This window comes from Natator depressus, chromosome 1 (assembly GCF_965152275.1).
Source record: "Natator depressus isolate rNatDep1 chromosome 1, rNatDep2.hap1, whole genome shotgun sequence".
Taxonomy (NCBI): domain Eukaryota; kingdom Metazoa; phylum Chordata; order Testudines; family Cheloniidae; genus Natator; species Natator depressus.
The window spans coordinates 277,592,811-277,611,563 of record NC_134234.1 but is presented as its reverse complement, the minus strand read 5'-3'; the positions used below and the strand labels follow the sequence as shown (position 1 = coordinate 277,611,563).

At 39.2% G+C, this 18,753-nt stretch overlaps 1 protein-coding gene across 10 annotated transcripts in view; it reads left to right on the top strand.

Moving 5' to 3' along the window:
• The window catches only part of NAV3 (neuron navigator 3), a 757,820-nt gene that overhangs the window by 540,732 nt on the left and 198,335 nt on the right, over positions 1–18,753 (top strand). For 9 of the 10 annotated variants that reach the window (XM_074941992.1, XM_074941993.1, XM_074941997.1 and 6 more), the window contains one exon: positions 16,433–16,501. The exons of the other annotated variant lie outside the window; for it this stretch is intronic. In XM_074941992.1, the coding sequence (XP_074798093.1) occupies positions 16,433–16,501 (69 nt within the window). The remainder of the gene's footprint in view (positions 1–16,432; positions 16,502–18,753) is intronic. 10 annotated transcript variants of the gene reach the window in all.

Here is an 18,753-nt window from a genome sequence, read left to right as displayed (position 1 = left end):
ATATGTGTGCCGAATCAAAACCAGCTCACACACCTCATATGTAGTATATTGACCATTTGCAATGAATTTCACATGCCTACTCTCCACAGCGAGAGTCATTTGCCTAACTATGCAGTGAATAATTTCAAATAATGAATAAACGAGAAAAATATTTAGCTATTGGAAAACCATTCACAGTAAACAAACAGTCTCCCCATGCTATATTTTCTGTGCATTATTTACGCAGTCTACGTGAGTAGTTTAAAAGAAAAAATAGTGTAAAGGGTCAGCTGGCTTTTCTCAGTGTTTTGTCTTAAGGGTTTGGTTTAAGTGTTAGGTATCGAAAGCCATTGAATTCACAGTGATGGAGGTTTTAGCTGTTGCATTCCATTGGTTTCACAGTATAGCTGAAAAACATCTTATGAAAGGGTTGTTATATATTGACCGTGACATGGGAACTATTTTTTAAACACAAATATCTCCTTCATTTGAAAACACATTAACACTATTGACTTTACTTGAAAAAGCAAAAGATAGTACAGACAACACATATATAAACTCATTTGAACTGCAGCCTTTAGACCAGAGCGTTAATCTTGTAAATGTTCAGTTTTGTTTTGTTTCATCCATTTGTTTGTTTGTTTAAATGATAGCTGCTTACTGTGTGAACAGCGGCGTGTGGAAAAATGTGATATGTCTCACTCAACACGAGATTGTAGAAGTATCAGAATGCACTAAAAATGGTTTGGTACTTGTATTCATTCACATGTACAAATTCTTAAACTGTTTTGTTCCCCCTACATTAATGTTTAGGATAAATGTGTTTCCTCCTCTGCTGAGAAATTGTCTACCAGCTTTCAGTTCAGTGGAAATTTTTGCCTTGAAATTATGAATGCAGTAAAAAGTTTGCCGTGGAAGTGCTGGTTGGGGCATTTCAACTGTCTTATCTCATTTGAAAGGCTAAGAAAATTCAGAAATAGTAGTGTTTAGATTTACCTTGGATATCAGTTTCAAAAGCACTGATCTTTTTTGCTTTCCGCTGAAAATTAAACTATATGCAGATTTTTTTTCTTATAGAGCCCTAATTTAAACACTGATCCTGCAAGATGCTCAACTCCCATGGAAATCACCTGATAGTTGAGGGTGTGCAACACCTCACAGGAGGCAGTCAGTATCTTGTAATATTGGGCCCTGTGTACCTTTGCTTTTCACAAAATAAAGACTTTCCTTTTTTCAGTTTTGCCTTTCCTCTTGTGCTGGAAGTGACTTTGAATGAGGCTCCCCATGTACTCGATGTTCAGCACTCTGACAAATTATAAATAAGCCTTTGCTGCTGATACACTTTACACCTAGTATCATAAAAGAATTGGAAAGTTTATTATAAAGCAAGTTGTTAGGGATAGGCAGCAGTATGTCCATATTCCTTCCTCCGCTTCACCACCACTTTACATGCAGCATGTACATATGTGTAACAGGGTCCATGACCTGCCTCTCTTCCTGGGGCCCGCTTGCTGCCCCCAGTAAGGCTCAGAGAGGCTTCAGGGTTGTGCAACACCCATGTCTTTATTTACCTATAGTTATCCCACCACCAGTGTTTATCTATTTACAAGCTTTACAGGATTATTCAACCTCTTTTACAGGCAGAGTCAGCCACCAGCAAGGAGGCCTCCAGTTCCCTCCCTGACTTCTCCCTGGCTGCCCCCCCAGCCTTCTGGCTCCCTCCCAGCCTTTATAGCCCTTGGCTTGTCAGGCCAGCAGTTGTTGCCAATCCTCAGGCCAGCATCAGGCCTTTTCCATCAGCCCCAATCTGTTTCCCCTGATTGGAGCTGACTGGGCAGCGGCTAATTAGGTGCTTTTGCACAAGCACCCTGCTACACTATGTGATTGTCAGAGAGACTTTGAAGGGAAAATCAAAATTTTATAATGGATTTGGAAGAGAGTTATTACAGTGTTATTACAGTCTGTTATCCTGTCCTTTGCTCTGTAGCAGCAGGCACAGGGTTAATTTTAGACGGGGTGCCTTTCATTAGTAATCATCCAAGATTTCAAAGTTTTTTGAACCAGCCGTCTACCTACACTTCTTTTCTCCATTGCTACAACTTGAACTGCCTTGTGGTATCTTTTGGAGTACTGGCATGATGCTAGTCTTCTTAGCCAAAGTAGTGGATCAAAAGATGGATACAATAAGCGCAAAGATCCTCCCCTTGGTTCTGTTGACTATGTATGCCTCCTTATGTTGAGAGCTGTGATTATGATATATTCAGAGCCCTGATGTCTCATGCCCTCTTGGAGGATAAGAGGTATAAGAGTTGAAGCAAGTTTAGCTAGAAGTCCTGTCCAGGTGAGGGGTCACTACTTCACTTAGGGTATGTCTATGCTGCAATTAAAAACCCATGGCTGGTCCATGCCTACTAACTCAGACTTGCAGAATTTGGGGTAAAGGATTGTTTAATTGCAGTGTAGATGTCCGGGCTTCCTTTACTAAATCTGTGTGCGGTTGAGATTTGGTCCCTGAATTACCCTTGTATCACTGTACGCTATGCTGAGCTATTATAAATCTCTATAGTTTCCCATTTGGTTAACAGAAAACAAGAATTCAGTCATTATATTCACACTTGCAGAAATTTGATCTCATTCCCCCATCCATCCATCTCTTGAACTTTTTATGAAGGACATAACTTTACAACATCTCTTTTGCAGTATAGTTTTAGTGACCAAGACTCAGGCATTTGGTTCTGAATGTTTTCTTTAATATTTCCTTACAAATACTTGCCATTATCTTGATCTGCTAGTAGTTTAGGAACCTATAGAACATAGAAAAATTGACATCATGGAAAGTCTAGTATGTTTATTAAAGTTAACACTTTTCTTTTGCTGCTGTTATGGAGGAACAACAGGACAATGTCATATAATAATGAGCCTCTCGACTGACAAAAAAAATTAGTGCTCTTGAAAAATCTGCATGGAGAAATATATATATATGCATGTGAAATATCTGTATGACACAGAGCAGCACTTCATTTGCTTGACGATGATTTTTTATTCTAGATATAAACAAAAATAACATTGGGCTGATTGAGTTAGATGTTGCTTGGCTAGAAGCACAAGGTGAATTAACGTTAATGTTTCCACGTAAAACAGAACCATTGACATATTTTTGACAATTAATTTTTAACATAGGGACTTAAAAATTACCTAGTTCATTAGATGATAATAATGTCTCAATAAAATGTAACATAAAATTGCCTTGCACTGTTTCTTTTTTCTGTATTATCAGAAGAAATTATCCTACTCCAATAATCTATCTAGTGGAGTTAATTAAATTGTACAGGGCTATCCCTCCATACCTGATCTTAATCTTAAAGATGATTCTCATAAATATAAAGTATTGTTATAAGTCCTCCTTGCAGCTATTACTTGAATGTTTTCTTGCTTAACCTGCTCCAATTTCCACTGTATTTCCTTAAGAACTCCTGTTTTTAGGTAATGTTTAATGCTCTGAAAAACTCTGTCAGTTAGAAAACTAAGGTTAGCAAATTATTCATGGCAATATTAGGGACATGTTCAAAACATTTTTTGTCTATAGCAAATGTATGCAATACATATTTGAGGCCTATGACCCATTTTTACCCAGGAAAAATTCCCACTGATTTTTCGATAAGGACTATAGGATTGGCCCTTATGTGGCAGAGGCAGGATAACTAATATTTGAATGGTATGTTTATCTTCATTCACTCATAAATAATGATTTATATAAGCCTTCACATTCATTATGAAAATCTGTCTTCTTGTATGTGGGTTAATGGCAGTACAACCCACTTTCTGTTTCTTCTTTGTATATTTTGTTCACCAAGAGCACCTACCTGAGGCCACTGTGAAAATACTCTTTGTGTTTAATGGGCTGTATAAATTCTACATTTAAATGTATTTTGTGTATAGATGTAAACACAACAAAATGTGTATACTGCACAAGGAATATGTTTTATATACATTTTTTTAAAATGTTAACATCAACATTTAATTTTCATTGTGTAATTTGGAGCTTTGAGAATGTCTTTTATTATTATTGCAATTCCTTATTAATAATGTTTATTACTCTGCTGGGGATTATCTTGCTATTTGCTCCTGTCTGGTTAGTCTTTTTCCCCAACACACACACCTCGACTGCCTGTTCAACCCAATGGTGAGAATATTTGAGTGTTGGTCTCTGTGTGTTGTAGGTGTATTGTAGTTTGTGCTGAAATATACAAATATGTGACTCAGACTAATTTCATTTGTTTTTAAAAATAGATTGGATTTGAATTAATTTATTAAAACAATCAGGTGGTAGACAATATCCAGAATATTGCCGCTTTAAGTGAAAGCATTCAGAAGTCTCAAAGGATTTTGTGGGTACATTTCAAAGTGACATAACAGAAGTGTAGTAGAGACCACAGGTTGGTGAGAAAATTCATTTTGTGGCAGTCAGATATGATAAGACGATTGCCTAGATTCATCTTGATTTAGCCTGAGATGAAAGAAAGTATTTAGTTTTATTACTTGTGTTTCAGTGAAGCACTTTGAAAAGTTAACTCTTTGTAGACAGTCTACTGCTGTAGAGATAAATATAGTCTAGATTATAAAAGTATTGGCCAAAAGTCAGGATCCTCCATCTTTATTTCAGCAACCAGTAGCTTCTATTTGATTAATGTTTGCTTTGCTGTTTTATTTCCTTCATCAGTGAAAATTATGAAATTATGGATGTCATCATTTCCACTTTGAAATACAGGCCTCAGGTGAAACAGTTATAAATGTGGAAAGGGAAAATACCACCAATAAGTCGCACTGAACATGGTCAAAGTATAACAGTGGGTAAAATCCTAACCCCATTGAAGCCATTGGGAATTTTGCTGCTGGGTCAGTGAGGCTAAGATTTCTCAGTAGGAATGTAAAAGAGAGGCTCAAAATACAAAATGCAAGTTTGATCCAGATTTCAAAGTTGATGGTGTTTGGATCTGGGGTTTTGGTTCAGGCCTTTCTATGATCGTCACTGGGCTTGAATCCACTCCTGATCCCATTGAAGTCAAAGGAGTTTTGCTATCAACTTCAATGGGAGAAAGTTTGGGCTCTTTAGCAGCAGCAGAAAAGGAAGTAAGAGTCTGATAGAACCAGGTACTAGAGTGGATCTGAATCAACAAAAATTGCACTTCATAGAGAACCAACGAGGCTGCATTTGCAATCATTACAGTCCCCTTTTAAGTAAGATTATTGTGGAGAAGCAAAAGTTCCAGTACGTGCTTGCAGTCAGAATGTTAAAGGGGTGGCAGGATAAGGTTTGCTCTGAGAGAGGAGATAATGTGTCCAATCCTGTAAAACCAGTTCAAGCCAAACTCCAAACCATGGGAGTCAGACCTGCATCAATAGGGCAGGATTGTGCCCCCCAAATGAATATCATTTGGCCTATAGACTTCTGGAGGCAACAGTTAAGTTTCAAGTTTCAGATTAAGGAGGCAATGTCTTGGGCTGAGAATGGAGAGAGTTAAAGGAATTTACAGTAGGAGAAGTGTCATTATCCAAAGAATAGTCAATTTATGGAAAAAATATTAAAGATAGCAATGCCACTAAATATGAACAATACTAAAAATGATTTAGACACCTACTTAAAGGAAAAATATGTGGTCAGTAATAAGCAGTAACTCAGTGGAAATAATAGACTTAGATTGGTTTTCTGACCTCCTTCCATCCCAAAGTTTCCTGCGTTCCTGCATGACTAACTATGAGACTTTGCTGCTACAGTATCTTAGATAGGCATCTCATGATTTAGTTATGATTCTGTTGTTGCTTTGAGCTTTGGCAATAAAAAAAATATCATGGTGCTGGTGGCCTTATTTATATATGTCAGTACAGATACATGACAACAATGGTTCCATTATATTTTTTTACACCACATTTTGCTAGTGGATTCCATTATCACAGCAATACATTTAAACTTGCCATAGTGTTGATCTTCCAACCACCCAGATACTAAAATAAAACACATGTGGATGAAAGCAAAAGTTCTTTCTCATTTATGGATTAGGCAGTAGCTGGTTTCAGTGAGCTGTCAGCAAAATTCCAAAAGATGGACAAACTATTTTATCACATACAGGAATGATGTGCGCAGCTTGAGATCCAGATGGATTTTGTTAATTCGTTATATTAAAGGAACACCCTGTTTTTTTAGGAGCATAAACAAAGTTAGGTGGCTGATCTTTGTAAGCAGTTACATGTATAGCCAATACACTGAACTGAGTTTCATTTTGCTTCTTTCTCAGAAGTAGTAGAGGAAAAATGAAGCATGTTGCATTCACAACTTATTGTATCCTATACTATGCTAGGTACACAAATGTTAATGTAATGCCTGCGATTATGAACGTAAACGGCCCCAAATCAAAATATGAAAAGCCAGATTCTAGTCTCGGTTACACCACAGTAAATTCAGAGTAAAGGCATTGACTTCATTGTTTTTATAGGGCTAGCTGTATCTTTACAGTCTGCTCGGAGTGAGTGGCGTTACATCACTGCACCACCGCACGACTAAACCAAAGAATTAATTGTGACACAGTGAGTCACAATTTCCCTCCACCCGTCCTGTGTCCGATTACCCACTCTGGTAAGGGCAGAGCCAAGGCTCTTCTCTTTCTCTGTCCCCTCCCTGCCAACATGATCTCATTGGGAGTATCAGCTGTGTAGCTCCTGCTCTCCCCCCTACAACCAGTGTCCGTATATAAGCAGATGTGAGCAGACGCATAAGGCGGGGGACATTATTCCCTCTTTCTCCTCTTTGTTACTTGAGTAAAGGCTATTACAATCTACCCCAAAGTAACGGTTGTCTTAGTAATGTTAATATATACTGTATATAGTTAAATCCATTTGGAAGGCCATGCAGAATGTAGTAGAGTGTTTAATAAGTGGTGCATCTCTTTGTGAGCACATGATGCTCTATCCCTAACCCTAGGATCTGCGCTAGCTGTTTGTTGACTTCCTCCTTGACCTTAAGATGTTGTTTTTACTCATAAAGCCCCACTTGTTCTGAGACCTTCCTACCTGAGAGACCAGCTCTCTTCCTATTCCACCCTGTTGCATTTGAGATCAGTGAAGGCATTTGGGCTGGAGTCGTTTTGGTAGTTAAAATAGGGAGCTGCTGGGATTGACTCTCTGTGTGGGCCCCCCCATCTTTAGAATTCACTCCTCCCATTCATCCAGATTGGTTGATCTTTCAGGCATGCTGCACTGGCCAATCAATTTCAGCAGGCATTTAAAGATGGTTGAGGCGACTGGAGTTAGATTTTGGGTGGGGAAAATGAGGGTTGTGAGATGTTTATTTGTAACCTATTTGCTGACAAGTGGTTGGTTTGTTGGGAGGTGAAATGTGCTTGCTATTTTGATGTTGGTATTGTATTTGTTAATTAATGGCAAGGGAGTCTAGAGAGTAAGCTAGGCATTCTTTCATGTTGTTCTATTGAAACCCAATCCACTAAAATAGATACTAGCTCTGATGACTAGTTGTTTATTTAAGCAAATATGTTATATGTAATGCAGATGGGTTTTATAAATTGAAATAGTGATTTTCTCTATTAGCCTTTCAGTCCACTTCCTGGACCTGTGGGTTCAAATCCCAGATAAGTCAGCAGAAGATGGTGGTCTTATTCTAGCTTCTGTTTGTTTACTTCACATAGCTACCAACTGAATTTGCACATTTTGCATTGACTGAAAGTTTGTGCAGGAAATTACTAAAATAGTAAGTGTGTTTCTGGCCAGAGTTCATTTTGAAGTAATTAAAAAAGCAATATATGTAAATGTTTATATCACCTGCCTTACGCTATACTTCATTCATGTTAGTGTTACCTGAATAACAGCTTCATAAGCAATAATTTTAAATTTTTCTTTAAAATATCTGTTCTGATGTTAAGGACCACATTTTCAAATGGCCTTTGAAAATGCAGCAGTAGTATTTGCAAAAACACCCATCCATGTGCTTCAAAATCCAGCAATTGTGCATAGAAATCAGACAGTTGTGCATTCAAATACTAATCTGTGCTTACACCTTTTTCTTTTTTTGGAGGCCCCTTTCAAAGGCAAATTTGAACCTTCACCCAAAGGGGACATTTAGGACTACATCTGTGATGATAGGTGTAGTAGAGACTGGCAGGGCCCCCTTGGCTCCTGCCTCTGCTAAGCCCACAAAGTCACTCTGAGACCGTGGAGTTAGTAACCACTGGCACAGTTTATTCACAGATTTTTTCCCCACCACCGTTTCACCATATACAGTTGGCCCTTCACCGTCGCAGGTAGGAGGGAAGAGCTACCTTCCAGCTTCCTTTCCCTGCATTTTCTCTTTCTTTCTGCTTCTCCCTGGCTTCCCTGACCCCAGGCTAATTAGGCAGCAGCTGTCTCTGCTTCCCCAGTTAGGGCCAGGTTACCTCCAGCCAGCAATAATGTATTCCCTAAATGGGAGCTGGCATGACAGAGGGATAAATCAGTAACCCTTTGCCCAGCACCCTGTCACAATGGCAAATAAATATTTAAAATACTATTTTTCTTTGTTTGGTTTAAGGAAAATGTACTTAAAGATGACAGACTGAATCTTTTGGTAATCTTCTGTTTATTCATACAAAACTGATACAGCATGGCAGCAGCAGTAAATAATTCCCCACACAAACCCCTGTCATAATACGTCCATATCATTTTCATCCTCACAAGGATGAAACCAATATTGGTGTTTGGTAAATAAAAAAAAAAAAAAAAAAGGAGGACAATAACAGTAGAAAAAACCCTATAATTTTTCCCCAATTGTTTTAAATTTAAGCTTTTCTCTACCCCATCTTTCAAAGGTTCCCCATCTCTTTTGGCTCTTCATTCAGACATGTGAGAGGGATCCTGGAAATTCTGTCAATCTCTAATCTCCTATTATCTGCCCTGGTGTAATGTTTATAGTCATCAGGAGTTCTTCCTCCTCCCCTGAGATATATCTGGTGCATATCATCACATCGTCCTCTGGAAACCTGGGAAAAATAATTCATTTCAATCCATAGCACTGATTTCTCATGTCAATAAATTATCCTCACCATCTGTTTAAGAACCATAATGTCTCCTTCATTGTCGTCTTGTTCTTTTTGCATTTCAAACTGTAACTATAATCGTTTCTTCACTATCTGTCCTCACAATTTAAATAAAAATTAACTCCATTCTGTAATCTTTTAAATATTTAATTCTACCTGGCACATGCCTTATTCTCACCGTTGATTACTTTTTACTCTATCTTGCTTATGTGCATTTGGCCACAATTTATTCCTCCTGGGGCCTGATCCAAAGCCTATTGAAGTCAAAGAGAATCTTTCCATTGATTCCATTGAGGCTTTGGATCCGGCCTTTTGCATTTGCAATTAGAAGAAACAGAACCCTTAAAAATACATGAATTTTTCCTTGAGTGGCTCTCTGTTTCTCTCTGTGTTTTGGAACTCTTGTGTATGAGATCAGATTCTCTATTCATGGAGAAAAGAAAAAAAAATCCTACTTCCAGCATCAAAGAATTACATGTTGTTGTTTTTATCAATTAGTGCCCAGGCAAAAGAGATTAAGATAGAAATTAAAAACATGAATGTTTAATATACTTAAGTATGAGATATACCACATTTATAAGAGTTAGACAAGCTGTTTAGAAAGATAGCTTATATAGTGGTCTGTGTTTTGTCCTGCTTAATAAAAACACTCTGCAACATGAGAACATGCCAAAAATTATGATAGGAGTTTTATTAATTTCTTTTTATGGTATTTTAGGCACCAATTCACCAGTCCATCCTCATGCAACAAAACACTTACACATTTGCTGAATAGGGATGGTTTTAGGAGCATGTTTAACTGTTTTGAGGAATTGGGGCCCTAAAAACCTCAATCTTATTTTAGCATCTGCAAACAAGTTTGTTTTATCCAGAATGGTATCAAAGGATCCAAAAGAAGTCGGATAGAAATAAGAGGGAGCAAGAACTAAATGCTATGTAGCTCCCTGCCATCTGGTATGAAAGATTCATTGTACATCTGCTTCTTTTGCAACTTTAAGACAAGAATTAACATAGGTACTCTGAGATAGACTCATTCTGTTACTGGGTCCTTAGTGGAACTAAGACAGAGTCAATCAGAGGTGAATGTGTATATGTATGTATATATACATATTGCTGTATGGCTGCAATCCCAGTCTGACACAGCACATTGTTATTTAATTGGGTGCTTTGTGTGGAAAAATATTATTGTTTTAAAAAAGGTGTTTGAGGTACCTAAAAGTACTTATATACCAATTTAACTAAAATTGCTAAGTTATTGTTTGTTGGCAGTTTTTAGTAATTTTTTTCTTTTCATTATTTTATTGACATCCTTTCTTGTGTCTTTAAGGGTTCTCATTTCATTTAATTGTTATTAAACATTTACTTTGTGGTAGTGCTCACAGGCCCCAATCAGTATTAAGGCCCCATTGTGCTGTACAAACATATACAAAGGCATAGTCCCTACTTTGAATGATCTATGTATATCTGAAGTCACTCTGTTTTGCAAGAAGAAAGTCAATGTGGAGAAAGCAGAAAAAATAAGGGGGAAGCAAAAAATGCCTGAGGTAGGTGGGGAAGTGAGGAGCCCTGGCTCTTGGCAGCCTGCCTAGTGGGGAACTTGGGAGCACAGGAAGTCATGAAGTTTGAAACCCCAGGTTGCTAGCTCCCTTCCAGGTGGGCTGCTGAGGAGCCAGGAAGCTTAGGGAAAATCAAAATTTTCTGGCAGAAATTTTTTTGATTTTGTGAAAAGAAAAAAAAACAAAAACCTACCTGAATATCATTTTGACAGAAAATTCCCATCCGGCTGTAGTGCGTACTCACCCCACCACCGTGGTACGACTGTACCTTGTCATGTCAAATTCAGGTACTCAGTAGGGTAAAATGATTTTGATCCCATAAGAAAACCTTTTATTTCTGTTTTTGTTTGCTTTTTGCTTTTGTTTTGTTCTTGAGTTTTTTCTCTCTCTAACCAGAATTAAAGTGTCCAGCAATTTTAACAAATCACATGGATGATATTTTCAGAATTACAACCTACAGGACATCCTATACATTACAGATGGATTGGCACACTACCATCACACTATATAGTAACAGCTGCTAGAAAGACTCTGTTTTTAATAAATAGCAAAGGATATAGGGAGTCATTACATGGGTTTCCATTGAAGCTGGGGTTTAAAGTACTGTCAATTTGACTCATGCTGTGTATCCAGCTTCCGATGAGCTCTATCCTTCAGTTTTATGTGCTGTATACAATTTCATGGCGCTTCCTCCTTCTCATTCCTTCCTTCCTGTACCACTCAGCTATTAATGTTCTTATGCTGTTTGTCTGCAGGCAAGGGAGTAAGCAGACTGATTTCCCTGCAGTTGACTCCAAAGTCTGCCATTAATTCATTGTCTGCCCTTCACCCTCACTCTTCACAGATGGTCATTTGAACTGATGAGTTCATTACACTTTCCTCATTCTTTCCTGTTTGCTCTGGTAAAATTAAAATTCTGATCCCCCCTCGTCCTCTGAATTAACCAGCCTTTGGTGAACAGGCATCTAAGAATCTTTAGCATTGTTAGTTATGGAAACTTTTGAGGGTTTTCATGCACCTGCTAGGAGCAGTTTCTAAAGCCCATTGCCCTGCTTGCAGCTGACCTATTCAGTTTTCTTTCATTGTTTGCACCCTCTCGGGTCTAAAGATCAACAACAGAAACGAGCCATTTTTACCATTTCATTGGGATTGTTGCGACTAGGTTAGCAGTCTATGCGTCCTTAAGTTGCAAGAGAAAAAAAATGTTATGGCTGATCCAAAGTCCACTGAAGTCAATGCAAAGAATCCAGCTGATTTCAAAGGGCTTTGGATCAGACTCTTTCTTGCCTTTTTCAAACAGGAATTTCCTAATGATGCAATGCAGCATGGCTGCCCTCGGTCCGAGGGCCGCCCAGAGGATTCAGGGGGCCTGGGGCAAAGCAATTTCGGGGGCCCTTTAATTAATTAAGCGCCTTTTAAATTTTTACTCACCCGTCTTCGGCAGCATTTTGGCGGCGGGTCCTTCACTCGCTCTGGATCTTCGGCGGCACTAAAGGACCCACCGCTGAAGACCCGGCGCGCCGCCCCCTCAGTAAAAGTGCCACTGGGTGAGTAAAAGCCCTGCAGCAGGTGGTGCCTTTTTTGTGACTGCTCCCCCTGCTCGCTCCACCTGGCTATGCCACTGGCCCTTCCGTAAAAAAAAAAAAAGTTGGAATACTGTAGAATACTATATTCACATGGGGGCCCGGGGCCTGGGGAAAACTGCCCCACTCCCCCCCCCAACCCCCCCGGGTGGCCCTACTCGGTCCTGTGCCTATCTGTTAGGCTGCATTGACTGGGCCATTTTTGTAACTGTTACAACCAGTTTTGATGGGAGCAGTTAGCCAAAAATGCAGGGTCTTGTGGGTCGTTCCAGTTAGGAGGAAAAGTTAATGATAGAGTCAGGTAGTTTTTTGATGCAGCCCTTGTCTATTTACAAAGTGTGTACAACGTCCTGTTTCCTGGAACATAGCAGGAATCAAACAAGAGGCTGTGTTTTTACTCACAGTTCCGAGCCCCTTTTCCAGTCAGCACTTAGCCCACAAGATCCCTCTTCGAGAGCTTATGTACAAATAGAGCTGTTCCTATGTGTAGGAGCTAAACAGGAATAAGGCACTCTTGTTCTGGAATAAGAGTGTGGTCAGGAACAGCTACTGTGCTTTAAATTTACACTCTACCTTAATCCACGTTAACTTTCAACTATGGACAAGTCATTTGCTTTTCTTGGGACCACATTCCCAATGCTGTTTTCTTTCTTTCTTTCTTTCTTTCTTTCTTTCTTTCTTTCTTTCTTTCTTTCTTTCTTTCTTTCTTTCTTTCTTTCTTTCTCTCACACACACATTCTCTCACTCACACACACACATACACACACACTTCTCTACTGCAAATACTACAATACCCAGTGAAACCCCTCCTCCCACATAGTTCATATTCCTGAGTGGCCTGATGTGCATTCTTTTTTGGCTGTGACATGTGCCGGTATTTTGGTTGAAAGCCCCTATGGTTTCAGCTGTCAGGTACCAGTAAGGAACTTAATGGCATCTTATAATTATCTTAGATAAGCAGCAGTTACAACCCCAAGTTTCAATGCACTTTAGACTAACACATAATAATACATTCAAATATGAGCGTGAGCCTGCACTGTATGTGTTGCAAAACTTCATTTTTTTTTCTGACTGCTAAATTATGTCTATAGGCAATCGGCAGTATTGGCAATATTTTCTTTTTAAAAGGTAGTATAATTCTTGGAAGAATGCTAGACTTTTGATGTGTTGAAGGTCACATCCAGTGGTTCTGGAGCAATTTTTAAAGTGGGGGTGCTGAATGTGATGTATTTGGGTTGTTATTCCTACTTCAAGGCAGGGGGTATGGCAGCACGCCCAGCACCTGTAGTTCCAGCGCCTATGGTCACATCTGTAAGTGTGGGGCGAGCAGTTTTGGAAAAGGTAGCTGTGCAAGAAGCTAATCGGTCCATCATCGTCTACTGCTAACCAAGAGACATAAACCAAAAGTAATTAGGGACTTGATGAACCCATTGTATTTACTGGTTACAGCCTTTTTCTCTCTTCCTCCTCCCCCCACACTTATTTTACATATCTTTGGAAAATGAATTCAGTTTTCAGAAGAAGAGGGACTGAAATGCTTTTTAATAGATTTTGGAGATTTGAAAGCAGTCTCAAGACAGAAGCTCCCTGAACTTGGAACGGGTTAGATGGAAACAGAGAGATACTTTGCTAGCAAGCATTTTCAGCTGAATATCCCTCTGCATTTTGTCTTCATTTAATGGAAACGACACCCTCTGTACCTGCAGACTGGCACACCAACACCTCAAGAACACGGAGAAGTCATAGTTGTCTGATCTTTTCAGCTGCCTTGGAAAATTATTGTTCTTCTAGGTCAAAAAGCTACCCTAGAGTACCGCTGTACATGGCTTTCACAGCTTTCAGGCAGTGCCTGAGATGCATCCTATTCACTTTGCTTTAAAAATCACTGTCTGTGTTAATTGTACTTACATCATTTTGTCTTACACTCAGGAGTTACTCTCCAGAATTTTGTAACACATCATAATTTTCACTAATTTCTATTAGTGTGCCTTCCCAACAGTGTAAAAGTGACACCTCAGCATTATGATGCGTTCATGTGACCTGCCAGGTGTGTGGGAGACCTCAAACGGTGAGCTATTAAGGCAGAGAATTAGTCTTAAATATTCAGCCTCTGAAGTAAAAAGGAGAAGTTGCAGTTGCTTCTGGGCTTCAAGTGCCCAGCCTGTTGTTGTGAAATTGCGATAGATGATAAAATAATACAATACTGTAATAGAAGATATAAAATAGTATGGAATGTGTGTGCGCCCATATATATAGAACATGGGCTAATTACTATTTTAAATCCCAGAGGAGATGCTGTCATTTCAAACCATGAATTGTCACTGTTCTGAGGTTATACAACCTGTTTATTCCAAAGGGCCGTGGCACTGCTGACTCTTTGGTGGTTCCACACCCCAGTGTTAGGACTCGTATGCTCTTATATCTTTCAAACCGTGTGTGAGCAGGGGCCATTTCCAACCTGCAGACACAGTTCACATATTTTTAGAGGCCATACTGTGATCCCTTACTGGGGTTGTATTTATTAACACGGAAATTAGCAACAATAAACACAAAGTTCGGTTCCCACTATCTCAATAACAGTCTGGGCACTTGAAGCTCAAAGGGAACCAAAGTATCTTGTTTTTACTAGCGGCTGAATATTTACGAATAATTCTCTGCCTTAATATCTCACAGTTGGAAAAGGTCTCCCACCCACCTCTTTGTCATCCTGGCAGGTCAAATGAAGGGATCATCATGCTGAGCTGTCACTGTTACACTGTATTCACTATTTTCAGTCACTATATTCAGCGAGACTAATACGCTGCCCAACTTAGTGCATCAGCAGAAACCACTTAACTTTTTCCTACCAGAATCAATACCTCCTAGCAGGGAGAGGTGTTTCTGGCAAATAGTGCTAGCCTATTATACAGGGCCTGAGGGCCAGAGGTGGTGGCTGCTGCTGCTGCTGTTACTACTGCAGTGATTTAAAAATATAAAGTGTGGGAGTTGCTGGGTTTACGCCAAACCAATCAAAATGGAGCTTGCATTTTACTTGGTTTCCTCCCACATCCTCAAAAGCCCTAAGGCTCTGATTTCCCATTTCACCTGACCTATGATTAAAACCACCTTTGTGCCTCCCCATGATCTGGGGCTCTAAGACCTGACGGCTGCTCTACATTGTATCAGCCATAATAGCTAGAGTATATAGGCTGCAGCTCCTCCCCATAGCCATGCGTCAGACAAACCCCTCATGCAAATTGCTGGGAGACCCGGTCGTGTAGAGCCACACTTCACTAGGGAGTGGCATAAACTGGCCGTAAGGCAACAGAGATTCAGCACCAGGCGTCTCCTGCTTGATGGGACACATGTCTGGCCTTCCAACAGGGTTCTGTTGTAGTAACCCCCTAGCACGGACATGTCTTGTATTGCAGAAATGCCCTCTGCATGCTGAAAGAGGCTAAGATGCGACTCCCTATGGAATGTGACAGGAAACCTAAATAAATAGCAGGAGTCGCCTATTAAAGCATCTGTCTGAGCAATGCACTTTGTTACAATTAGCTTGAGTGATAATGACAGAAAACATCAGTGAACACTTCTATATGGCTACATTTATCAGCAGGGTATCTTTCCTTTGGTGTCAAGTATCAGAGGGGTAGCCATGTTAGTCTGTGTCCACAAAAACGAGGAGTCCAGTGGCACCTTAAAGACTAACAAATTTATTTGGGCATAAACTTCTGTGGGTAAAAAACCCACTTCTTCAGTTGCCTTTCCTTTGGTGGGTTCAATTTATATCTGCATTTTGTGTCCACACTGGGTATGTAGCTGCAAATTGGAATATTTGTTCTCCTCTAGCTACCTAATTGCAGATCCAGATCAGGTAGCTGGAGGCAAAAGTACTTACATATTTGCCTGCAGTTCTTTTTGAAGACGCAAAAACACAAACACAAATTTTGAAGCTGCAGATTACACTACCAGTGCTGAAACTTGGGCATTCTGAATTTTTTCCCAAACTGTCTATATCTAAACGTTAATATGTTTTGCTAAGTGAGGCAAATTACGGTGCCGTCCATTATTTCATAATCTGTACATTGCATTACTCATATCCTGCACATTAATTCATTCTTTGCTGATTAATTTGGGTTTTCTGTACATGTTCAGCTTGCATTACATTAACTCATAGTTTGCTGGTAAGTGTGTGCTTTCTATATGTGTTCAAAAATTCTTTAATTCAATTTCTCTGTTTCTTCTCATACAGTCTGAGAGCCAGATATGCAACTCAGTCTAATCACAGTGGAATTGCAACCAGTCAAAAAAAGACTTCTAGGTCAGTTAATATCTCTCATTTATTGCTTATTAGTGATACTCAACTGAGTCAGTGCCCATTGGTATTTTATTCTTTGGACATAAGTAAACATTGCAATGTGTAATCATGCAAATTTTGTACCACAGAGCTTTGTCATGGGAAAGCCTTGCACCTGACTGGCAAAAGCAGATTTGTACAATACCATTAGCCATATTTCTGATTGTTATATATCCTGCATCTTTGTGTCCTGCATGTAAAATATCAGATTTGAGGGGTTAGAAGGCTTAGGGATTTAGTAAAGCTTTTGACTCAACTTCTTACTTGGGTCACAAGTGAAAATGAATTTGGAAGTCCATCCAAAGCTCCTGTGTCCACATCCAAAATCATCACACAAGTCTAGTTCATGGAGGGTTGTCTATTTTGGTGGGATGTATTCCTGGAGGTCTCAGCACATGACATAGTCTATAATTGAAGATTAATCTTTAGTTCCTGGAGACTCCAGGACAATCTAGAGGGGTTGGCAACCCTAAATTCCTAGACGTCAGGAGCAGAGGAGCAAAGATGTAGCAGACAAACAGTTACGGACTGTGTCTACTGTCCCTGGAATAGCATAGGTAAAGCCCCTCTTCATGAGATACTTGGGTTTGGAGACACAAAGGGCCTCGGCTAAAGCTTGAAGTGAAATGACAGAGCTGTGTGCAGAAGCTCGCACTTTCCCTGCCTGTCCTGTTGTCTGCTCTAGCCAGTGCTACTAATCTTTCACTTTCATGAGCACTAAAATCCACAAACAGATTTTTAGAAGAAAAGAATTCAAGTCCCTCTTGCTGTTGTAAGTTTGTGTTTATGATAAGCAATGCCTTTATTAATCACACTGTTTGCTGTACAGTTCATTACTGAGAACAATGAACTATAAATAATGTAATCCACAATAAAGCTTGCATTTCATAATGTGGTGCACTAATACAATCTGAGTGACTGGTGATAGCTTGCAATGAGCCATACCAGCGTGTAGTCGCTTTATGCCTGTGATCATAGGTCTTCAGTCTCATTTACTACTGACTCTACTGTCTTGTCCACCATTCAGCATGTGTAGGCTAACAGTTTTTATTGTCTAATACTTTAAATCTATGACAGTGTTGCCAAGGCCCTGATCAGAGGTATGTGACTTGTCCCTTATCTGTTACTTCCTACTTTGCATTTCCTTGGTTGCTTAAAATGATTCTGCAAGGGCGATTTGTAAACTGAGTTCAATTAATGACCGTAAATGAAGTAAATTGGAAAGTATGTAGAGCAAGTGACCTCATGTATAATGTGCTTACGGCTGCAAGTTCGAGGATTCTGGCATGTAAAATATACACTTAAGTACTTTACATTTTAATAGAACAGATGAATTTCCAGTGTTGCACATGACTTCTCATTGCTTTTTTTTTCTCATTACCTTTGACAAACGATCTCAGGGCTCTGACTGCCTGTCAAATTAGGGTAATGAGAAAGAGCAAATGGATTTTTAAGTTTGTTTTAGTGCATTCTTCAGGGAACAGAAGATCACTAGAATTCATGGGTCATGCTAAAGGTTAGAATGCATACAGCTGTAGAGACAGTCTGCTCTGGTCTCAGCACAGAGACTAGTGGGGCAGGCTGGCAGCCAGAATGAGCCATAAAAATAATGAATGGATTAGCTCTCTGAGGCTTAAATCAGTAATGTAACAGAATGTGGGGCTCTTTATATGTGTTATCTAATGAAACTAAAATGATTTCAACATTTTTGATGTACCAATGTGTTAAGCAAAACATTTATAAAAATCTAACATTTTGGAGTCCTTTATAATGTAATTTCTTTCCTCTCTCCCGCTATTGCCCTTTCATGATGCATCATATGATGACACTAGTATCATTTGAGAACTCTACAATAATTCACGCTGTTGTTAGCAAAGTCTTTGAAATTACTCATCACATTTGCATAGTCCATCAGTAACAGAATATGGGTATTATATCCCTATTGCAAAAGTCTGTTGATGATCTGAGTATTTTATTATGTGTTGTATAAAAAAAGGGGGGGGTATATTTGCAGTGGTGATGGAGGAAATTTGAAGCAGACTTGTATTAAATAATCTTATGTCAGAGAATTGAATCAAGCAAAATACAATGATCGTTTATACATACTACAGACAATGGCTCCTAATTTTTTCATAACACTACTACACAGTAAGGCTCAGATGGTGGCAGCAAATAGTAACAAATGAACTGCATAGTCTGCATTATATTCTTCCATA